The 23,670-nt window shown below is 62.8% G+C and overlaps 2 protein-coding genes across 2 annotated transcripts; both read right to left on the bottom strand.

Moving 5' to 3' along the window:
• Positions 1–532: 532 nt before the first annotated feature.
• LOC119848105 (claudin domain-containing protein 2-like) lies at positions 533–2,425 on the bottom strand. Its single transcript, XM_043501925.1, has 3 exons — positions 1,208–2,425; positions 856–975; positions 533–766 (listed from the first exon to the last, which is right to left on the bottom strand). The coding sequence occupies exons 1-3, from the start codon at positions 1,524–1,526 to the stop codon at positions 690–692; spliced, it is 516 nt and encodes a 171-aa protein (XP_043357860.1). The 5' UTR covers positions 1,527–2,425; the 3' UTR covers positions 533–689.
• A 132-nt stretch (positions 2,426–2,557) lies between these two features.
• Positions 2,558–5,913, bottom strand: LOC119847671 (protein NKG7-like). The gene is given in 7 exon segments (XM_038382622.2): positions 2,558–2,860; positions 3,228–3,362; positions 3,606–3,752; positions 4,193–4,372; positions 4,375–4,410; positions 5,298–5,412; positions 5,887–5,913. Coding segments are annotated over 7 exon segments (678 nt in total). The 5' UTR covers positions 5,899–5,913; the 3' UTR covers positions 2,558–2,807.
• Positions 5,914–23,670: the final 17,757 nt, after the last annotated feature.

A 23,670-nucleotide genomic window follows, 5' to 3' on the forward strand; every position in this document is an offset into this window, starting at 1 on the left:
TGCGATGGTCCAATCAGGAGAAGGAATCCAATCAGCGCTATCCATTGGCGGATGGAGCGAAGACGACCAATCAGAACGTGCAGAGGTTCGAGAAACAGCCAATCGCGGAGGCCTGACCGGGCCTTAAACTTGTCACCAATCACGAAGGGGAGCAATACTCTTTCGAAACCAATCACCGTGCCCCGTGGGCGGGCCTCAACTCACCGGCCAATCGGCAAGCAGCATGGGCCCCCGCAGCTCAATGGCTGCCTGGCCTCGTGACGCGGAGGGCAGCGACACGTGACGCAAGCGCCAGCGGCCGGTCACGAGGGGCGGGCCTCTGCCGCCCCCTGGTGAAGATTGACGGGGCGGGACCCCGCCTGATTCCTGAAGCCCCGCCCCCTCGGGAGGGAACCCAGGCGTCCGGGCTGTTTGCTCCTCCCCCTCTTCCGGGTTCCTGCCTCCCCGGCGCCCCCCCAAGGCGGGTCCATTTGCTGCTCCCGGGTGCACCCCAGCACCGGGCAATCGACCCCCCTGTGCCCTGTTATATGCGGCTGTTCCCCAGCTGCCCTGCCCCAGAGGTGGCTGCATCCCACCACCAGAGGAGCCGAGTCGGTCCCCAGTCCCGCGGGGCGTCTCTGGCCAGCAGACAAGGTTTAATAGCTCTGCCTGGGGGGCCAGACGGGGGGACCCAGCGCCTTGGGGGGGCATCACGCCGAGCCGGGGGATCCTCTTGGGTCGCTGTGCCGGCGTCGCTCCCTCCGCCGAGCTTGGCAGTGGCAGGTGCCTGGAACAGATGGGGGGGGGTCAGCATGGCTGAAAGATGCTTCCCCTCCTTGCCCCCCCAACCACCCCCCCAGACCCCCAGGTGCTCACCTGCCAACCCAGCTGCGGGCACTGCTGCCCAGCCCACAGCCAGCGACCAGGCCCAGCTGCCACCGGCTTCCCCGGCCGATCCGCCCATGAAACAGCCCAGAGCCACCATGGCCAAGGTGCCTGCGAGACACAAGATGTGGGGCTGGGGAGAACTAGGGGGTGGGAAGTCAAGGTGGGGGGAACTGGAGGAATTGGGGGGGGCAGATGGTGGGAGAGGATGGGCAGGGGAGGAGTTAGGGGTCAGAGGGTGGGGTGGCGGGGTAGAAGGAGGTTGGGGATCAGGAGGGCTGGGAAGGGGGGAGGCAGTTTGGGGGTCAGAGGGCAGGAAAGGGATTTGGGGGGTTCCCCTTACCTGTGAGGAAGCAGAGGGCAGCAGCCCCCCGGGCCCAGTCGAGTCTCCTGGGGGCCGGGCCGGGGGCAAGCGCCAGGGCCCCAGACAGCACAGAGAGGTACCCGGCCAGGACGGCCAGAACCAGGCAGCCCCGTGATACTCCCACATACGCTGGGGGAGGGAGCAGAAATGCGGGGGGTGAGTGAGAACTCGTCCTGTCACCCCCACTCCTCTGCACACCCTGGGGTCCCCCCGAACTCCTGCCCTGGGGTCCCGCAGCACCTGGTCCAGGTTCGTCCCAGCCCCCAGGACTATTCCCCGTGCCCTGCTGTGTCCCCATGTGGCCAGTGGATGGCAACAACACTCCATGCGTGGGGCATTGACAGCAGCAAAGTGGGGAGGAAAAGGAGCTGCCCCCCCCTCCGAACCCAGGGCTTGCTCCTCGGGGGTAGAGCTGAGCTCCCCACTCTTCTTTCAGTCAGTTTCCCCATGCAGCTACTCCCTGATGATGGAGCATGCGGGACTCCCCACCTCTGGGCCTTAAATTGGCAGGGTTAAGCCGGGTCACGGCCTGCCGCTAAGTAAGAGCTGGGTTAACCCGTGGGACTCCATGCCACCGGATAAGAGCATGTTTAACCAGTGGGACTCCCTGCCAACGGATAAGAGCAGGGTGAACCCGATGTCCCTACCTCGCTGGCCCTGGAGGGGGGTGCAGGCCCCCAGCTGACACTCCCTCCACAGACCCCGGTGAATGACGATGCCCAGGACCCAGAGCCGGAGCCAGGACTCGGTGGCAGCAGATACCGCCAGCAGGACGGTCACCACACAGGAGAGACAGAGCCCGGCCACCCCCAGCTTGGAACCCATCATAGACAGGGGAGACCAGGCACAGAAACGCTGAAAAACCTGCGGAGTTAACTCCCTGCCGCTGGGCATTGGTGGGGTTAATCCCCTGGACTCCCTGCCGCTGGGCATTGGTGGAGTTAATCCCCTGGACTCCCTGCCGCTGGGCATTGGTGGGGTTGACCCCCAGGACTCCCTGCCGCTGGGCATTTGCGGGGTTAACCCCCCGGACTCCCTGCTGCTGGGCATTGGGGGTGTTAACCCCCGGGACTCCCTGCCACTGGGCATTGGCGGGGTTAACCCCTGGTACTCCCCACTGCTGGGCACTGCCCAGGTATCCCTCTGGGTCTGTCCTAGTGGTTAGAGCCAAAGAGCCAGGCTCCCCCTCTCCTGGCTCTAATCACATCTTGACTCCCGTGGTAACCCCAAGATTCTGGAACTCCCATGCTCCAGGCTGTCCCCCGATCAGTCCCGGGGCCCACACAGCCCAATCCCTGCTGTGGGACCAGTAACTGGGGGGAGACGGGGTTTGGATGCAGAGATACAGTTTATTTCAAAGCAGGAAAAGGCCCAAGGAAGAACAGACCCATAAACAATGGACAAGAGCCTCGGGGGGCGCCGGCTGCCCTTCAGCCCCAAGGCAGAGGGTGGGGACTGGCTGGGGCAGGGAATGGGGCACGGGGCCTTTCCCCTCTAGGGCTGCCGGCTCCGTTCCAGCAGGGGACAGCAGCGGCCTTTTGGGGGGTCCATCCAGTCCCCCATCTCTCCGCGGCTCCGGTCACAGACGCTCGTACCCCAAGTGGCGCTGGTGGGCCACAAGGGCAAAGGTACCTGAGGGGAGATGGGGGAGATTGGAGACAGCCCCCCAGCCCCCTCCAGCACCCCCTGCCCCACAGTGCCTTGCCCTCCCAGTGCCGCCCCCTCCCCCGATTTCCTCCTCTTGCCCTGCGCAACATTCCCCTCCCTGCAGACCCCCAGCGTCCTCCCCCCAACACGTTACCCCAGTTTCCCCCACTGCCTGCTCCCCCATGGCTCCCTGCCCCGCTCCCCACAGCACCCCATCCCCTGGCCTCTCCCCCCAGCACCTGCCCTGCCGTGGCTCCCTGCCCTGGCTTCCCAGGGCGCCCCCTCCCACCACGCCCCCTAGGACCCCGCTCCCCACAGCGCCCCCTCCCCAGCCCCCCGGCCCGGCGCTCACCGCTCAGACCCAGCAGCGGCAGGGCGGCCCAGCCCAGGTAGAAGGACCATTCATAGGTCAGCTGGATCATCGTGTCCTGGTTCTTGTGCCACGATTCGCCGCTGTACACGCCCATGGCAATGAGGGTGCAGGTGCCTGCGGGGGGGGGGAGGGATTAGAGCCCCTGAGCCGGCCAGTCTCCCCGCCATGGGGCCCGATCTGACCCTGAGCCAGCCAGTCACCCACCCTGGGGCCGGATGGGAGCTGGCGCCCTCTAGAGGGGATAGGTCCCGTGCCCCGTTCCCTGCCCCCCCCGGGCCAACCCTGGCCCCTGCCCTGTGGCCAGACCAGCACCCCCCCCCCCGCCCCCAGGGGACAGGCCCCGAGCCCAGTCCCTACCGGCGGCAAAGGCAGTGATGGCAGCCAGGAGGTTGGTGCTCACAGGGCTTTGGACGCAGGATGTGAGGGAGAACAGGAGGAACAGGAGGGACGCGGCGGTGGCCAGCGTGGCCAGGATCAGGAAGGCCTGTGTGGCTTGTATATACTCTGTGGGAGGACAGGGACACAAAGGGTTAACGGGGGGGTGGAGAGCAGGGGGCTGTGGGTCGGGAGTGAGGGGCATTGGCAGAGCTGTCTGTGTACACTCCAGGATTGGGCAAGGGGACCCTGTATAACCAGCCCCCAAGCCCCATTCCAGAGGGGCCACATCTCAGCGCCCAGTGAGGGGTCCTTTTGTAACCAGCCCCCCCACCCCAGCCCAGAGGGGGCCGCATCCCAGAGCTGGGTGAGGGGCCCCTGGATAACCAGCCCCGCTCCCGACCCCAGTGATGGCCATGTCTCAGCACCAGGCCTGGGATCCCATATAAACACCCCCCGCACCACCCCAGAGGGGGCTGCATCCCAAAGGTGGGTGAGGGGCCCCTGGAAAACCAGCCCCCCGCACCACCCCGGAGGGGGCTGCATCCCAGCCTCGGACGTCTCCTCACCGAGGATTTGGTCTGGGCTCCCGCACACGTTGTCCACGCAGGACTGCCAGAGCCCACTGTGGGACGTGCTCTTGGGGCCGTAGGCTACGAGCCAGTAGTCGGTGAACAGAGCCATGCAGAGCAGCACCAGGCTGAGCATGGCCAGGAGGCAGCTCCCCACGCTGCAGACCTGCATCTCCCACGAGCCGGGCCACCGGGCAGAGCCTTGGCTACCGGACCTGCAAGAGGAACCCCGCGCTGGGCGCATGAGCCCTGGCGTCCAGGGACCCCCCCCGCCCCTTTGCTGTCACAGCCCCTTCCCCACCCCCCAGCCCAGCGTCCCAGTTGCCCCAGCTGGGCCCCGCTGAGTCAAACTGCTGGAGTGGGGGGGCTGGGAGCCAGGACTCCTGGGTTCTATCCTCAGCTCTGGGAGGGGAGTGAGGCCTAGCAGCTAGAGGGAGTGAGGGGGGCTGGAAACCAGGACACCTGGGTCTCTCTCTACCCCGGTGGAGGCAGGGAGGAGTGTTCTCTAGTGGTTAGCGTAGCTGCTGCTCCCTGCAACTGCTTTTCACACCCCAGCCACTTCCCCGAGCTGTTCTTACACCTTCACGTCAGCCTGGGACCCACGCAAACCCAGGCCCCCTCAGCCAGCTTGCGGCCCCCGCCCTGGGGATCAGCCCCATGGATCTTAGCCCAGTATCCCGCCTCCTCCCTGCCGCCCCAGATCAGCCCCATGGACCCTCCTAGCCTGGTATCCCACACCACCCCCTCCCTGCTGCCCCAGCTCAGCCCCATGGACCCCCCTAGCCCAGTATCTGGCCCCTCATCCCCCTTCCTCACATTGCTCCATGGACTCTTCCCCTCAGCCCCTCTCTGCTACTGGGGACCCAGATCTGGGAGGACACGACCCACAGGGCTCAGGACTCCTGGGTTGTGTCCCTAGCTCTGGGAAGGGAGTTGGGTCTAATGGTTAGAGCAGGGGGGCTGGGAGCCAGGACTCCGGGGTGCTCTCCCTGGCTCTGGGAGGGGAGTGGGGTCTAATGGTTTTGGGGGTCTGTAGTGTAGAGGGTCCCAGACCATAGCTGATGGCAGGGGTTGGGGAGAGCAGAGCGTGGTGTGTCCTTACCTTTCTGGGTGCCCCCTGCACAGTCTGTGCGGCTGCACCCACACCCAGACTGTCCCTCCCCAGCGGGTGGGGTCACGGGGGCGGGGCTGATATTAGCAGGAAGCAACTTCTGGGGCTGGGTGAGGAGAGTGAGCGTCCGAGGAGACAATATGTATCCATCCCGGCGTACCCCCATTCATCCATCCCTGTGTACCCCATCCATCTCTCCAACCATCCCTGTGTACTCCGATCCTTGTGTACCCCCATCCATCCCTCCAACCATCCCTGTGTACCCCGATCCGTGTGTACCCCATCCATCCATCCCCGTGTACCCTGATCCCTGTGTAGCCCCATCCATCCCTCCAACCATCCCTGTGTACCCCGATCCCTGTGTACCCCATCCATCCATCCCCGTGTACCCTGATCACTGTGTACCCCCATCCATCCCTCCAACCATCCCTGTGTACTCTGATCCCTGTGTATCCCCATCCATCCATCCCTGTGTACCCTGATCCCTTTGTACCCCATCCATCCATCCATCCATCCATCCCTGTGTACCCCGTATCTGTCCTTCCCCAGACACTCCCTTTATCAACCTATCCCCCCGTACCCGTCTGTCCATCCCCACACCCCGCCCTTTCTCTCGCTGGCTCTCTGAGCTGTTTCTCTCTCTGCACTCGGCCGCCTTCCCCCGCTTCCTGTCTCTGCGGTTCTTGGGGGCGCGTCGCAGAAACAGCTCAGCGACTTGCCAGTTACAAGGGGACAAGAAATCCCCCCACTCGCCCCACTTTGGCTTCAATGGGATGATGGCTGCTTCTAGGCTGGCAGCCAGGACTCCTGGGTTCTCTCCTCACTCTGGGAGGGGAGTTGGGTCTAGTGGTTAGAGCAGGGGAGGCTGGGAGCCAGGACTCCTGGGTTCTCTCCCTGGGCAGGGAGTGGGGTCTCTTGGGGCGGTGTTTGGGTGACACCAGCCGGAGCGGTGCAGATGCTGTTCTGTGGCTCATACACGTTTCCAAGGTGGGCAGGGTGAGAAAATTGCCAAAGCGAAGCAGACACGTCACCGCCGGGAAGTGGAGCCAAAGCCTCCCCCAAGGGCGAGAGGCCGGGTGGGCCCAGCGCGGCGCCTTGGGTGGTCGTTGGGCCCAGTCGCTGGCCTGGATGGGCAGGGCCGGATTGACTGTCCCGTGGGCCCGGGGCAATGAGATTTTGTGGGGCCCCTGTGTACAAGTCTTTCCTGGGAGGGAGTTTGGTACAGGAGGGGGCTCCGGGCTGAGGCAGGGGGTTGGGGTGTACGAGGGGGCACGGGCTCTGGGTGGGAGTTTGGGTGCAGGAGGGGGATTCTGACCTGGGCCAGGGGGTTGGGGTTCACGAGGGGGTTCGGGCTCTGGGAGGGAGTTTGGACGTAGGAGGGGGATTCTGACCCGGGGCTGGGGCAGGGGTTTGGGTGCAGGAGAAGGTGAGGGGTGCAGGTTCTGGGAGGGAATTGGGTGCAGGAGGGGGCTCCGGGGCTGGGGCAGGGGGTTGGGGTGCAGGAGAAGGTGAGGGGTGCAGGTTCTGGGAGGGGGTCGTGCACACACATAGAGCAGGGCTCGGTCCTGCCAGCAGGGAGCGGCAGGGACATACCCACAACCCACCTCCCCCCCCCGCCCGCTCAGGGTCCCTCTCCAGGCCGGTCACTGGCTGCGCCCGCCGGGGACGGGGCACGGGCAGCGCTGGGGCCCCGGCTCGGGGTACAGGACATGCGTGAGCAAGCTGAAAACACCCGAATAGACGAGAGAAAAGAACACAGCTCAGCACCGGGCGAGGGGGCCCTGGATAACCCGCCCCCGCGCCCCACCCCAGAGGCGGCTGCACCTCGGTGCTCCGTGAACGATCCCTGGATAATCAGCCCACAAGGGGCTTTGGAGGCTGGGGGGGGGGATACCCCAGCCCTACGAAGCTGCTCCGCTGGAGAGATGACAGATGAGGGAGCCCTGCCCCCATGGCCTGCCCCCCCGCCCCCTCACCGGTCACTATGGACAGCGTGAACACCCGCCGGGCCAGGCAGCGGGTCCTGGTGATGTTCAGCGTGGCCGGGCTCAGCCGGCGTATACAGCTCCATGGCAATTAAACCAGGCAGCCCTAGAGCCAAGTGGGGCAGAATTACAGCGGCCTAGGGCCGTCCCCAGGGACCTGCTTTTCCGCCAGCCCCCGCACCCCACCCCAGAGGCAGACCAGGGGGCCCTGTATAAGCAGCCCCGCGTCTCCTCCCTGCCCGGCGCCGGCACACGGACGGATCTGGGGCGGGACGCGGGGCGACCTGCGGTGAAGGGGGCTGCTGCGGCGATCACCTGCCCGAGGCGGGCGAGCGGGAGCAGCGGCTGAGAACGGCCACGGCGGCCACGAAGCCAGCGAGAGCGGCGAAGGTCAGGCAAATGCGAGCGGCCCCCAGGAGATCAAGGGGGGGCACCAAGGGCAACGTGGGGCTAAAGACCCACCATCCGGCCCAGTCCCTGTGGGGGAGGGGCTGCGGGTCGGGAGTGGGGGCACCGGCTGAGCTGGGGAGGGGAAAGCCCGGGGCTGGGCTGGCAGGGGGCTGCGGGTCGGGAGTGGGGGGCACCGTCCCCCCGTACCGCTGGCCTGTCTCGTGTTCCCACAGGCTGGCTTGGTGCACAGCCCGGCGAGGACCCCGGCGTCCTGGGGGTGGCCCCCGTCCTGCCAGCTGGGGTCCAGCAGGGCGGCCGAGAGCAGCAGGAAACTGAGGCAGGCAGAGGCCGGGCGAGCCGTGCCTGTGAGGTGTCAGGTGCAGGCGGACGAGCCCTCCGAGGGGTGAGTTGCTCTGAGTCCAGCCGCCCCCCAGGAGGTCAGACACTGTCACCAGGGGGTCCCGGAATTCCCTGATCTGGGAAGAAGGAGCCCGGCTCCGGGGCCGTGTTCAGGACAAGAGCCTTCGGCAGCGGGGCTTAGTCGCAGTCACGCCGGAGTGTGCCGGCGCCCAGCCCCCGGTCACGCCCCCTAGTGGCTGGGTGGGGGGGGTTCCGCCGGCGCCCAGCCCCCGGTCACGCCCCCTAGTGGCTGGGTGGGGGGGGTTCCGCCGGCGCCCAGCCCCCGGTCACGCCCCCTAGTGGCTGGGTGGGGGGGTTCCGCCGGCGCCCAGCCCCCGGTCACGCCCCCTAGTGGCTGGGGTGGGGGGGGTTCCGCCGGCGCCCAGCCCCCGGTCACGCCCCCTAGTGGCTGGGTGGGGGGGGTTCCGCCGGCGCCCAGCCCCCGGTCACGCCCCCTAGTGGCTGGGGTGGGGGGGGGGTTCCGCCGGCGCCCAGCCCCCGGTCACGCCCCCTAGTGGCTGGGGTGGGGGGGGGTTCCGCCGGCGCCCAGCCCCCGGTCACGCCCCCTAGTGGCTGGGGTGGGGGGGGTTCCGCCGGCGCCCAGCCCCCGGTCACGCCCCCTAGTGGCTGGGTGGGGGGGGGTCCGCCGGCGCCCAGCCCCCGGTCACGCCCCCTAGTGGCTGGGTGGGGGGGGGGTTCCGCCGGCGCCCAGCCCCCGGTCACGCCCCCTAGTGGCTGGGTGGGGGGGGGGTTCCGCCGGCGCCCAGCCCCCGGTCACGCCCCCTAGTGGCTGGGTGGGGGGGGGTCCGCCGGCGCCCAGCCCCCGGTCACGCCCCCAAGTGGCTGGGGTGGGGGGGGTTCCGCCGGCGCCCAGCCCCCGGTCACGCCCCCTAGGGGCTGGGTGGGGGGGGTTCCGCCGGCGCCCAGCCCCCGGTCACGCCCCCTAGTGGCTGGGGGGGGGGGGGTTCCGCCGGCGCCCAGCCCCCGGTCACGCCCCCTAGTGGCTGGGGGGGGGGGGGGTTCCGCCGGCGCCCAGCCCCCGGTCACGCCCCCTAGTGGCTGGGGTGGGGGGGGTTCCGCCGGCGCCCAGCCCCCGGTCACGCCCCCTAGTGGCTGGGTGGGGGGGGTTCCGCCGGCGCCCAGCCCCCGGTCACGCCCCCTAGTGGCTGGGTGGGGGGGGTTCCGCCGGCGCCCAGCCCCCGGTCACGCCCCCTAGTGGCTGGGGGGGGGGGGTTCCGCCGGCGCCCAGCCCCCGGTCACGCCCCCTAGTGGCTGGGTGGGGGGGGTTCCGCCGGCGCCCAGCCCCCGGTCACGCCCCCTAGTGGCTGGGTGGGGGGGGTTCCGCCGGCGCCCAGTCCCCGGTCACGCCCCCTAGTGGCTGGGTGGGGGGGTTCTGCTGGCGCCCAGTCCCCGGTCCCTAGTGGCTGGGGTGGGGGGGGCTTGGTGCAACACGGTAGCTCTGGCCCTGTCCTGGGGACCGGCTCCCACACACTCTGGGAAGAATTCGGGCCAGCAAAGGAGTTTGGGGAGCGACCCCTGCGATCTGGGTTTCCTAGGAGGGCCCTGGAGATGGGCCCTGGAGATGGGGAGTGGTAGGAAACCCCCTCGTTCCCTCCTCCCCTGGGAATAGCAGCCCCCCAGGATCTCAAGACCGCTCCAGGGGAACACTGTGGTGAGCTTCCGTAGGTCTGTGTCCCCACCCCACAGTCGGAGGTTGAGGGGCCCTGGAGCCTGGGGTTGTGCCTCTGTCCGCCCTCGCTAACACCCATCGATGGGCTGCTCCTCCCTGAACTCATCTTATTCCTTTGTGAACCCCGTTGGCCCTCGCAACATCCCCCAGCGAGGCGTTCCCTGGGTTATCGGCGCTTCTGTCTCATTGGATAACACCGACCGCCTGCTCACGTCATTGGGCGACCCCTGGTTTAGTCCCATGGGATGGGTCAGGCGCATTTCTCTGGCCACCTGTCCAGCCCCTGCATAGTTTTTTCACCCTCCGTCACCTTTCCCCTTCGCCATCTTGTTCCTAAGCTGACCCACGCCAGCTTTACCAGCTCTTCCTGCACGGAAGCCGCCCCGCACCCAGGCTCGGCCTTTGCCCCTTTCTGCCCCTTTTCCCTTTCTAAGGTCTCTCTCTGGCTCTGGGCCGGCCCGATCGGCGCCGTGTCCCGGGGGCGGGTGGACCCTGGCTTTAGGGAGCCGAGCTCCGGCCTTTTCGGCCTCCTTCTTGCTCCCTGGCCCAACAGCTCCCAACTCTCCTGCAACCCGGTCAGCCACCACGGTGCAATGGGGTGACATTTTCAGCGAGGGTGCCCAGGGGAGTTGGGTACCCAAATACTTCTGGGGAGCGGGTCTCACCCGGGACACCCAATTTGGCGTCAGTTCCCCCCCGCACAAAGCTCAGGAGCTGACGGGCCGGTTGTGTCACAAATGGAGCCTTCATTTGAGTGATTAGAACTAATGAATCGGAATAATTAGGAATAAGGAGAAACAGCCTCTCCGGTCAGACAACGGGGACACGTGCGTCCAGGGGGAGATTCACTGGGTTCGGGCAAACCCCAGTCACACACACACAATCGCACCCAGCAACACAACCTCACAACCTCTCACCTCCCCGCCCCCGACCTGATCACACAATCGCCCCATCTCACATCCACAATCGCACCCCGCCCAGTGCCCGCTTTGCACCCTGGGGCTAATTGGCTCCAAAGGGGCCTATGGCAAAACACCCCCTTTGAACTCGCCCTCGGGCTCCTGGGCCGCCCCCTCCTGCCCCCACTGTGTCAGCGTCACCTGCCCCAGCGGGAGGGGCTCTGCCCCCGACCCCCCCTCTAGCCCCCGCTGTGCCAGCGTCACCTGCCCCAGCGGGAGGGGCTCTGCCCCCGGCCCCCCCTCTAGCTCCCGCTGTGCCAGCGTCACCTGCCCCAGCGGGAGGGGCTCTGCCCCCGGCCCCCCCTCCAGCCCCCGCTGTGCCAGCGTCACCTGCCCCAGCGGGAGGGGCTCTGCCCCCGGCCCCCCCTCCAGCCCCCGCTGTGCCAGCGTCACCTGCCCCAGCGGGAGGGGTTCTGCCCCCGGCCTCCCCTCCAGCCCCCTCTGTGCTGGCATCACCTGCCCCAGCGGGAGGGATTCTGCCTCCGGCCCCCCTTCTAGCTCCTCCTGGGCCAGCATCACCTGCCCCAGCAGGAGGCATTCTGCCCCCGGCCCCCCCTCCAGCCCCCTCTGTGCGAGTGTCACCTGACCCAGCGGGAGGGATTCAGCCCCTGGCCCCCCCTCCAGCCCCTCCTGGGCAGGCGTCACCTGCCCCAATGAGAGGGACTCTGCCCCTGGTCCCCCCTTCAGCCCCTCCTGTGCTGCCCCCTCCTGCCACAGGGGGAGGGGCTCTGCCCCCAGCCCCCCCTCCAGCCCCCGCTGTGCCAGCGTCACCTGCCCCAGCGGGAGAGGCTCTGCCCCCGGCCCCCCCTCCAGCCCCCAGTGGACCAGCGTCACCCGCCTCAGCAGGAGGGGGTCTGCCCCCGGCCCCCCCTCCAGTTCCCCCTGGGCTCGTGTCTCCCCGAGGTCCTGGCTGGGCTGGCCCCAGGGTCCCACGCGGGGGCTCAGCACCAGGGGGCAGCTGTGGACAAACAGAGACAGGATCCCTGTGGGGGAGAGGAGAGGGTTAAATGGCAGAAGCCCCCCCAGCTGGGGGGGCAGGGCTCACCCTCTGCGGTCTGACCCCTGGGGTGGAGGGATGGGGGGGTAGAGGTGGATAAAGATTTATAGGGGCCCTGGGCACACAGAACATTTATTCCCCCCCCCGCCACCTGGGGGCCTAGGAGCGCCAGGACAGGGGAAACTGGGGGGGGGCCATGCCCAAGCAGAGCGGGTGTTGCCCCCCCAAACTGCCAGCCTCGGGCCAGGGGCGGCAGGAGGAGCAGCGCCGCGTGTGGTTGCTGCCTCAAGCACAAAGCCCAGCTGGCAGCGTGCAGGAGGGATCCAGCGGGTACAGGAGGGACCCGGCAGGCTCAGGAGGGACCCGGCGGGCGCAGGAGGGACCTGGTGGGTGCAGCCTGGAAGCAGAGGGACCCAGTGGGCGCAGGAGGGACCTGGCGGGCGTAGCCTGGCAGTGGCAGTACCGGGCGCAGGCACTGAACCAGCCCAGGGGGAGGGTGGTGCCCGCTGAGGCCAGGCCAGTAGTAGCAGGACGGAGCCCTCCCTGGCTCCGTCCCGGGCCTCCCCACAGAGCATGTCTGCAGCGCCGGTGAGGGGGCAGGAGCCCGCAGGAGCCCGCCCCGGAGCCCCCGCCCCTGGGTCCCACTGGCAGCAGTGCACCCTGGGGGGCAGGGACATAGGCTGGGGCAGCTCTTGGCAGTCTGGGGCTCCCCACAGCAGCCTGGGCTCCCTGGGCGACTCTTACCAGGGCCCGGCTCCAGGTTCCGGCCTGGCCAGGGGGCAGAGCCCTGGGGGTTGGAGGAGGATCGGGGGGGGGTCTCACCGCTGAGGACGAAGAGGGGGCTGAGGGTCCAGGCGAGGAAAAAGGCCCATTCGAAGGAGGCCCTGGCCTGCGGGTTGACGGAGTCCAGCATCACGTGGGCCGTGAAGATCACGACGCTGATCAGCACCAGCAGCCCTGGGGAAACCAGACACCCCCAGAATGCAGCCAGTCCCAGCCCCCCCTTTTCCCTGTGCACCTGTGATGGGGTCTACAGGTAACTGCTCCCACAGCCGGGACCACTCGGGGGCGTTTCCCATCAGCTCCTTGCTCCACCCGTAACCAGCCACCAGGGGGCAATGCACAGCCTTGGCGGCTGTTCCTCAGTTTCCCCACCCCAGAGGTGGCTGCATCTCAGCACTGAGCGTGCCGTCCCTGTGCACCGTTTTGTGCGGCTGTTCCTCAGCTGCCCCGCCCCAGAGGTGGCTGCATCTTAGCACCGGGCAAGCCGTCCCTGTGCACCATTATGTGCGGCTGTTCGTCAGTTTCCCCACCCCAAAGGTAGCTGCATCTCAGCATCGGGAGAGCCGTCCCTGTGCACCGTTATGTGCGGCTGTTCCTCAGTTGCCCCACCCCAGAGGTGGCTGCATCTTGGTGCCAGGTAGCCGGGGCAGGCGGCTGCCAGGGGCTCGTGTGTTCCCCATGGGATGGGGAAGGGAAGGCAGGTGAGAATTTTACCTGCGATGAAATTGGCCGTGGCCGAGACCAGGAAGCGAGAGCCCCGCCATCGGGCGAAGGGTCTGACGGAGACGAGCAGAGACGCCACCGCCACGGACGAAGCCAGCAACGCAAACAGCAGCAGGGCCCTGATCGCCTTGAAGAACGCTGTGGGAACCAGGAATCCAACGGGCTCAGCCGAACCATCCGCACAGCTCGGGGGGAGCCCGGCGCTGGGAGAAGGGTTGGGGGGACTGCAAGTCGTGAGTGAGGGGCACCAGCAGAGCTGTTGGGGGGAGGGGCCCAGGTCTGGGCTAGCAGGGGGCTGTGGGTCGGGAGTGGAGGGCACTGGCAGAGCTGGGGGGAACCCCGGCGCTGGGGGCAGGGGGCAGGGCCCGTCCCTTACGCGTCTCGGTGACAATGCCGGCGCACACGGGGCGGGAGCAGAGCCACCAGACCCCGCTGTGGTACCCGTCGTCTGGGGAGTCGATGAGGAGCCAGCGCGGGCTCACCATGGCGACCAGGAGCAGCGCCAGGCTGCAGCAGGTGGTGCCCGCGCCCAGACAGCGCAGGGTCCACGGGCCGCAGCGGGGGGGGCCTGCGGGGAGACGAAAGGCTGAGCGGGGAAGACCCCCTCTGGCACCGTCCCCATCCCCCACCCCTCATCCATCACCACACCTGTCCATCCCTGAACACCCCCTGTCCGTCTGTCCGTACACCCCCCCCATCTGTCCATCCATCTGTCCATCTCCGTCCACCCTTGGTCTGTCTGTCCGTCCTACCCCCCATCCGTTCATCCATCCCCGTCCACCCCCCCATCCGTCCATCCATCCCCGTCCACCCCTGGTCTGTCTGTCCATCCCCCCCCCCGTCCGTCCATCCATCCCCGTACACCCCCCGTCTGTCTGTCCATCTCCATACACCCTGTCTGTCTGTCTGTCCCTGTACACCCCCCGTCCGTCCGTCCACATCTATCTGTCTATCTACCCCCAGACACACTCCCACCCTCTCTCTCTCTCTCTCTCTCTTTCTGGGCACAGCTGCTCTCAGGGTGTTTTCAGGGTCCAGATCTCTCCCCTCCCACCCGTACTCACTCACTGGCTGTTCTCAGCATCGGGACCCTTGTTTCCATTGGGGCTGCAGGCCCAGGTCGGAGAGCCAATCGCAGCCCCATCCCATGGCCCCAGAGACCCCGACCGTCCTGGCCTGTCTGCGGCCACCTCCAACCGCCACGGAACCTTCCCGGCACTAGGGGGCGCTGTGCTGCAGGGGGCAGGGTGGATGGCTCAGTAGGGGGCACTGTTGTAACCCAAGTCCCTGCCCCCTATTATCATAGAATATCAGGGTGGGAAGGGACCTAAGGAGGTATCTAGTCCCACCCCCTGCTCAAAGCAGGACCAACCCCAACTAAATCATCCCAGCCAGGGCTTTGTCAAGCCTGACCTTAAAAACTTCTAAGGAAGGAGATTCCACCACCTCCCTAGGGAACCCATTCCAGTGCTTCACCACCCTCCTAGTGAAAAAGTTTTTCCTAATATCCAACCTAAACCTCCCGCACTGCAACTGGAGACCATTGCTCCTCGTTCTGTCATCTGCCACCTCTGAGAACAGTCTAGAGCCATCCTCTTTGGAACCCCCCTTCAGGTAGTTAAAAGCAGCTATCAACCCCCCCCCTCATTCTTCTCTTCCGCAGACTAAATAACCCCAGTTCCCTCAGCATCTCCTCATAAGTCATGTGCTCCAGCCCCCTAATCATTTTCATTGCCCTCTGCTGGACTCTTTCCAATTTGTCCACATCCCTTCTGTAATGGGGGGCTCAAAACTGGACACAATACTCCAGATGGGGCCTCATCAGTGCCGAATAGAGGGGAACGATCACGTCCCTCGATCGGCTGGCAATGCCCCTACTTATACAGCCCAAAATGCCGTTAGCCTTCTTGGCAACAAGGGCAGACTGTTGACTCCTATCCAGCTCCTCCTCCACTATAACCCCTAGGTCCTTTTCTGCAGAACTGCTGCTGAGCCATTCGGTCCCCAGGCCGTAGCAGTGCATGGGATTCTTCCGTCCTACGTGCAGGACTCTGCACTTGTCCTCGTTGAACATTATTGAACATTAGCATCATTCCAGCCCCTTTCATCCTGTTCAATAATCCAGGGATGAAGGGACGAGTGTCACCCTGGAACAGTCCATTTTTCAGTTCATCTCCTGCCCCATCCGCCTCCCAGGACTCCTGGGTTCTATTCCCGGCTCGGCGCCAGCTCTGGCTACAACCTTTGGCGAGCAGCAGCTGGCGGTGGGGGCTCCCTCCTGGGCAGTTCTCTGAAACCCTCCACGCAGGGTCCAGCAGTCGTCACAACAGCCCACGGGCTGCCAGGAACCGTCAGGAATGGGACCGAGAAGCAGACAGAAAAGATCCTATTGCTGCTCCATAAACCCATGGCCCACCCAGGCCTGGGAGACGGGACACAGAGGTTGTTGCCCCATCTCCACAAAGATCGATTCCAATGGGAAAAGGTGCAGAGAAGGGCTACAAACGTGACTAGGGGGATGGAGCGGCTGCCGTATGAGGAGAGATTAACAGGAGTGGGATGTCGCAGCTTGGAAAAGACTCCACTAAGGGGGAATGCGATCGAGGTCGATAAAATCATGAATGGGATGGAGAAAGTGACTAGGGAAGTGTTATTTACCCCCTCACATTACACACAAACCAGGGGTCACCCACTGAAATTAATAGGCAGCAGGTTTAAAACAAACATAAGGAAATACTTCTTCACACACTCATGGAACTCCTTGCCAGGGGATGTTGTGAAGGCCAAAAGCAGAACTGGTCAGGGACGTAACCCCCTGCTCTGGGTGACCCTAAACCTCCAACTGCAAACCTGGGAATGGACGACGGGGTGGATCACTTGATAATTGCCCTGTTCTGGTCATTCCCTCTGGGGCACCTGGCATTGGCCGCTGTCAGAAGACAGGATCCTGGGCTAGAGGGACAATTGATCTGACCCAGTATGGCCGTATTGATGCCAACCCCGGATGGCTACAGGTCCACTTTCAACCAGTTTGGTGCTGGAACGTGGCCGGTGGGTGAAGCGGGAGTGGAGGTTTCGGAGGCGTGTGGTTCACCCCAAGGTGATGGGCAGAGGAGAATGCTGCTGGCTTTGAGAGAGCGGGGTTTCCAAACTGCCCCGGAGCCAAGGACAGGACTTTTCCCCTCTCCAGAAGCACGAATCTGAACGCTGCCCAGGGTACGGCTCCGTCGCTGGGCCGGCCCTCGGGGACCCCAGAGGCCGATGTGTGAGCACCGACACAGGCTGCACTGGGAACGTTCACGAGGCCAGAGCTGTTTGCTGAACGGGAGTGTCCGTTCCTGTGACCCAATTCCCAGCAAGTGATCCTGACATGAATGGAGATACTGTCCCCGCCGATGCCCCGCATGTCCCCCATTGTCTGGCTTCACCCATCCCCACCCGTGTGGCTGGGGCATCAGGCACACTGGTGCCATGGCTCGTGTTGGGGCTGGGCAGGATCCCGGGCTCTCAAGAGATGTGTTGTTCGGGGTGTTGATCATCACAGCAGGGGAGATATGGCTGCAGGTTCCCATCTGTTCTGGCCAGGTCTGGCGCCGCTCGGAGCTGGTGGGTCCTGGTCTGTGGGGAGCGATGATGAGCTGGGGGGTTGTTTGAAGGCCAGGAGGGGGTTCAGGAAAGAACCCCGTCGAGTCTGGTTGTAAGGGTTTGCTGATGCCTCAGGCGGTTCCAGTGGGGGGCGGTCGGAGGGGGGCAGGCTCAGCACAGTACATATTGATTTCCGTATTGAACCGGCCCCTCCTCAGCCCCCTGGCAGATCCCCTGCAGTTCTTTAGCACTCCCAGGGGTGGCGCTGCCGTTCGGATGCTGGGCAGGGGATGTTTCCAGACACCAGTTCCCATTAGCTTCCGTCCTTTGCTACGGCGGGACTTCCTGTCGGGAGGGGTTTGGCCAGGACCCTAAAGCACACAGGTTCAAGTGGTAACACCGTTTCCGGTGTCATTTCCGGTGATGTCATCATTTGCAGTGATGTCACTTCCTGTGACAGTGGGAATCCGGGTGACATCATCAGGTTCCTCTCGCCCCCCATCTCTTTGATGTTTGCAAGGGGCTCTATGCCAGCATTTCCGGGGACATGGTCATTTCCCATGATGTCACTTCCTGTTCAGGTGGGGGCGTCTTGTGACATCATCAGATTCACCTCACCCGTCCGTCTCTCTGTGACACTCGCGACGTCCAAGTAGCACCTGGAGCTCCCATGGTCACCGTGGCCCGATGATGGTGAGAGGTTCTGGACGGAGTCTGCCGTGTGAGTCTCGCCTTGCTGAACCGTATCTCCCGTTCGACTGCCCGTGCCAGCCTCGCACGGGGACTCCCGAAGCGTGACTGCGTGCGTGTTCCTGGAATAAGTTGTGAGCCTGCGAACACCCGCAGCCGGCCAAGGACCAGTCAGACATGCGTTGCTGGCCCAGTAAATGCAATCTACTGTACCAACGGCTGCCCCAGAGACTTCTCAGAGAGAGCTCCTAGGCAATGTCTCTCTGGGGGGGCTGCCTGACCCCCCACGTTGCAGCAGGGATCTTTCCAGCAAGCTGGAAGAACGTATAAAAGAGAGGAAGTGAGCTCTTCACTTGGCCTCTCCTCCCCTCCCCCATCTCAACACCTGGAGGCACATCTGGAAGACAAAGAGGTTGAACTGGGGAGGGTGGTCCCAGGCTGGAGGTGAGTCCCAGCTAGGGTGACCACGTGTCCCGATTTTATAGGGACAGTCCCGATATTTGGGGCTTTGGCTTATACAGGGTCCTATTCCCCACCCTCCCCCAGTCCAATTTCTCACCCTTGCTGTCTGGTCACCCTAGTCCCAGCCTGTGTATTGAGGGACTGTGACCTGCTTGCACCCTTTGTCAGGGTGAGACAGGGCTTGATTCCAATCCTGTCTAGTTTATTTAATTCAGATTGGGAATTTCCTTTGATTTCTCTCGGTAACCAACTGCAATCACTACGCTTGCCACTTCTAATCTTGGGAAATATCAGCTCAGTTTACAAAGGCCGGGGTGCGTCCTCTCCACTTTGAGGGTGGGGCAGATGGGGGCAATGAATTTACACTGGCCAGGCTGTGTCAGGGCAGGACCTGCCACGGGTTGTCGCTTGTCACAGCATCACTGTGCAAGAGGGCTCGGCAGGACTGCCATCAAGTGGGTGCAGAATTGCGACGGTTAGTGGAAGGTCCATAGGACGGTGGATCCCCAGTGGGGCCCTGCATGGATCTGTGCTGGGGCCTGTGTTTTTTAGCATCTTTACTCATGCCCTGGAGCAGCCTGATCAAATCTGCCGATGACACAAAGCTGGGGGTGGAGCTAAAATTCTCTTTGGAGGACGGAGCTAAAATTCAGAGGGACCCCGATAAATTGGAGAACTGGCAGCAGCACGGGGCGGATCACAACCTCGGCAGGAGTCAGCAACGCGACGCTGGTGCAGAAACAGCAAATGCAGTTTCCGGTTGCATTACCAGAGGCAGAGCATGCAAGTCCCGAGAGGTGCCAGTCCCGCTCTGCTTGGCGCTGGCTAGGCCTTAGCTGGAGGACTGGGTCCAGGTTTGGTCACCAATGTGTAGAAAGGATGCAGAGAAACTGGAAAGGATCCAGAGACGAGGGAGAAAGATGATCAAAGGGATGAAACACAAGCCCTAGGGGCACAGCCTGAAGGAACTGGGCGCGGTTAGTTTGGAAAAGAGATTGGGGGAGGAGGACATGATCGCGGTTTTCAAATACTGGAAAGGCTGCCAGAAAGAAGATGGAGAAAAGTTGTTCTCTCTGGCCCCAGAGAGCAGGACAAGGGGCAACAGGTTCAAACTGCAGCAGAGTCAATCGAGATTAAATCTCAGGATAGTTTCAACCAGTTACCTGGTACTGAAGTCAGGGTCACCGGCCTGTAATTGCCGGGATCATCTCTGAAGCCGTTTGTAAAAATTGGTGTCACATTCGCACTCCTCCAGTCATGTGGTCCAGAAGCTGATTGAAATGCTAGGTTACATACCACAGTTAGTAGTTCTGCAATTTCATATCTGAGTTCCTTCAGACCTCTTGGGTGAATCCCATCTGGTCCTGGTGACTTATTGCTGTTTAATTTATCAATTTGTTCCCAAACCTCCTCTAATGACACCTCAATCTGGGACAGTTCCTCACATCTGTCACCTAAAAAGAATGGCTCAGGTTTGGGAATCTCCCTCACATCCTCAGACATGAAGACCAATGCAAAGAATTCATTTAGTTTCTCTGCAATGGCCTTATCATCCTTGAGGGCTCCTTTAGCACCTCGATCATCCAGTGGCCCCACTGGTTGTTTAGCAGCTTCCTGCTTCTGATGTAATTTTTGCTGTTACTTTTCGAGTCTTTGGATAGCTGTTCTTCAAATTCTTTTTTGACCTTTCTAATTATATTTTTACATTTCACTTGCCAGAGTTTATTCTCCTTTCTATTTTCCTCAGTAGGATTTAACTTCCACTTTTTAAAGGATGCCTTTTGCCTTTCACTGCTTCTTTTACTTTGTTGGTTAGCCACGGTGACACTTTTTGTTGTTCTCTTATTATGTTTTTTAATTTGGGGGATACATTTAGGTTGAGCCTCTATTATGGTGTCTTTACAAAGTTTCCATGCAGCTTGCAGGGATTTCACGTTTGGCACTGGATGTTTTCATTTCTGTTTAACTGACTTCCTCATTTCTGTGTCGTTCCCTTTTCTGAAATTAAATGCTACAGTGTTAGGCCGCTTTGGTGTTTTTCCTGCCACAGGGATGTTAAATTTAATTATATTATAGTCACTATTACCAAGTGGTTCAGCTAGATTCACCTCTTGGACCAGATCCCACGCTCAACTGAGGAGTAAATCAAGAATTGCCTCTCCTCGTGTGGGTTCCAGGACCAGCTTCTCCAAGAAGTAGTCATTTAAGGTGTCAAGAAACTTTATCGCTCCATCCCGTCCTGAGGTGACATGTATCCAGTCAATAGGGGGATAATTGAAAACCGCCATTAGTATTATTGAGTTTTTTATTTTAATAGCCTCTCTAAGCCGATGAAGTGAGCTGTAGCTCACGAAAGCTTATGCTCAAATAAATTTGTTAGTCTCTAAGGTGCCACAAGTACTCCTTTTCTTTTTGCAAATACAGACTAACACGGCTGCTACTCTGAAATCTCTTACGTAGCAGCCTAAATTTGGTCTCCAGGACCTCTCTCCTATCTTTCCCTATGTCACTGGTACCTATATGAACCACAATCACTGGCTTCTCCCCAGCACTACACAGAAATCTATCTAGATGTCTGGAGAGGTCCACAACCTTCGCACCAGGCAGGTAAGTCACCACATGGTTCTCCTGGTCATCGCAAACCCAGCTCTCTATGTTTCTAATGATCGATTCACCCATTACTAATACCTGTCCCAATAACTGGAGCTCCCTCCCCCAGAGAGGTGTCCTCAGTGCGAGAGGATACCCCAACATCATCTGGAAGGAGTGTCCCAACTATGGGATCGTTTCGCTCTGCTCCAGTTGGATGTTCTCCTTCCCTGGGACTTTCATCCTCCTCAACAGCACAGAGGCAGTCGGACCGGGGTAGGACCGTTCTACCGTGTCCCGGAAAGTCTCATCTATGAACCTCTCTGTCTCCCTCAGCTCCTCCAGCTCAGCCACCCTGGTCTCCAAAGCCCCTACGCGGTCTCTGAGGGCCAGGAGCTCCTTGCACCAAACGCACACACACGCCACACGCCCATAGGGCAGGTAATCAGACATGCTGCCTTGAGTGCAATAAACTGGGTAACCCCCCTCTGCTGCTGGACTTCCATCCGCCCCTCTGTCCCCATCCCTCCATTGTCTTTTTACTCCCACAGCTCGTTCCTTTGTGGCTTTGTTTTTATCAGGGGGTGATTTTGGATCTAAGTTTAAGGAATGCTACGTGTATCTAGCTCCCCCTCCCACCCCCGGGACGCCGACCATGTGGGGCCGGCCATGGGCCCGGCTCGGCGGCTGGAAGGTTCCATGGCAGTTGGACGCGCCCAGTGGGTTCCACCAGCCATTGGGGGCCCCCAGACAGAGCCGCTGCCGGAGCCGAGGGGGGTCGTTTGTCCCCTGGGTCCCGGGTCCTGCTGCCCCCCTGGCTGCCCCAGCTCAGCGCGGCCAGCCCGGGATGTGTCTGTGAGAGCGAGCGACTGAGAGAGCCCCCGAGAGCCCCAGAGACGGGGTCGGTGGCTGGAGTAAGGGTGTGTCCCTCTGTCCCCATCTGTCTATCACTCTGTCCCCCCTCCCTCCACCCCTCCATCCTCCACCCCTCCATACATCCCTCCATCCATCCATCCATCATCTGTCCCGATCCGTCTAACTCTCAATCCCCCTCCCCCTCCCTCCACCCCTCCATCCATCCATCCACCCCTCCATCTACCTGTCCCTCCATTCCCCCTCCCCGCTCCCTCCACCCCTCCCTCCACCCCTCCACTCCCCTCCCTCCACCCCTCCATTAATCCCTCCCCTCTCTCCACCCCTCCATCCCCCGTGCTTCCCCCCTCCTTCCACCCCTCCATCCATCCATCCACCCCTCCATCTACCTGTCCCTCCATTCCCCCTCCCCGCTCCCTCCACCCCTCCCTCCACCCCTCCACTCCCCTCCCTCCACCCCTCCATTAATCCCTCCCCTCTCTCCACCCCTCCATCCCCCGTGCTTCCCCCCTCCTTCCACCCCTCCATCCATCCATCCACCCCTCCATCTACCTGTCCCTCCATTCCCCCTCCCCGCTCCCTCCACCCCTCCCTCCACCCCTCCACTCCCCCTCCCTCCACCCCTCCATTAATCCCTCCCCTCTCTCCACCCCTCCATCCCCCGTGCTTCCCCCCTCCTTCCACCCCTCCATCCATCCATTCCCCCTCCCCCCTGCTTCCCCTCTCCCTCCACCCCTCCATCCATCCCTCCATCTATCCCCCTCCATCCTTCCATCCATCCATCTGTCCCTCTGTCCCTATCCATCCACTTTCCATCATCCATCCATCCCTTCCATCCCCCCTCCCTCCACCCCTCCATCCATCCATCCATTTATCCGTCCAGCCCTCCACCCATCCCTCCATCTGTCCACCCCTCCATCCCCCTCCCTCCACCCCTCCATCCATCCGTCCCCCCTCCATCCTTCCTTCCCTCCATCTGTCCCCATCCATCCACCTTCCATCCCCCTCCCTCAATCCCTCCATCCCCCCGTCCATCTCTCTTCCATCCATCTGTCCGTCCCACCATACGTCCATCCCCCCCATCCTTCTGTCCATCCCTTTCTCCCCCCATCGCTCCATCGCACCGCATGTGTCCCCACCTCTCCATCCCCCTCCATCCATTTATCCATCTGACACCCCCGCTAGAGCAATGGGCTCAGGCTTTCTGCAGACTCAGGCGTGAGCATTCTCCGAGCTTTTCCCTCAGCCAGCGGCCCTCGAGCGCTGCCGTTAGGTCAGAGCTGCTGCTGTCCCCAGTTCCCTACTGCCCGAGCTTCAGCCCAGCCCCTCACATCCCTGGTGTCTCTCCCTACAGGTTACCTCAGCCCCCGGAGCCCGTCGCCTCACACACGATGTTCCCCTACCGGGTGGTGAGCATCTCTCTAACCTGCTTCAGTTTCCTTCTCATCCTGACCGTTGGGGTGTGTCCGTGCTGGCTGCTCTTCAGCTCGGACATGGGGCCCATGAATTTTGGGATATGGACTATGTGCAAGGGGATTGCCTGCAAGAACCTGCCCCCCAGGACAAGTACGTGTCCCCCACTGGCGTCCATTGGCCGTTGTCCCAACGGATCTGGGTCTCCCCAGCCGGTGTCAATCAGCCGTAGATCCGCTGGAGTTAATGGACCCAGATCCCCCAGCTGGTGTTGATTGGCCGTAGATCCACCAGAGTTGATGGGCCCGGATCCCCCAGCCGGTGTTGATTGGCCGTAGATCCACCAGAGTTGATGGGCCCAGATCCCCCAGCTGGTGTTGATTGGCCGTAGATCCACCAGAGTTGATGGGCCCAGATCCCCCAGCCGGTGTCAATCGGCCATAGATCTGCCGGAGTTAATGGGCCCAGATCCCCCAGCCGGTGTTGATTGCCGTAGATCTGCCGGAGTTGATGGGCCCAGATCCCCCAGCTGGTGTTGATTGGCTGTAGGTCCACCGGAGTTGACAGGGCCGGATCCCCAGCTGGTGTTGATCTGCCTTCACCCAGACCCCCCATCCAGCTTCAATTGTCTGTAGCCGATCATTGTTCATTGTTCTTGCAGCTGAGATGGGCACGTGTCCAGGGTGGGAGGGGGGTGGGTGGGTGGGTGGGTGAGTGGGCTGGGCTGCCCCTCTGATTCTCCCAACGCCCCCCAGGTGTGCTAGACACCAGCCGGGGATTCATGCTGGTGGGGATCATCACCGCCATCGTCGCCACGTTGTGCTGC

Source organism: Dermochelys coriacea, chromosome 24 (assembly GCF_009764565.3).
Source record: "Dermochelys coriacea isolate rDerCor1 chromosome 24, rDerCor1.pri.v4, whole genome shotgun sequence".
NCBI lineage: Eukaryota > Metazoa > Chordata > Testudines > Dermochelyidae > Dermochelys > Dermochelys coriacea.

What these genes read in the sequence shown, in the direction of transcription:
- LOC119848105 (XM_043501925.1), bottom strand. Translation starts at nt 1,526, where the DNA reads ATGGGGACACAGCAGGGCACGGGGAATAGTCCTGGGGGCTGGGACGAA. An exon ending in TGCCCTCTGCTTCCTCACAG is followed by an intron (nt 976 to 1,207) that starts GTAAGGGGAACC and finishes TGTGTCTCGCAG; the next exon opens with GCACCTTGGCCATGGTGGCT. An exon ending in GCCCGCAGCTGGGTTGGCAG is followed by an intron (nt 767 to 855) that starts GTGAGCACCTGG and finishes CATCTGTTCCAG; the next exon opens with GCACCTGCCACTGCCAAGCT.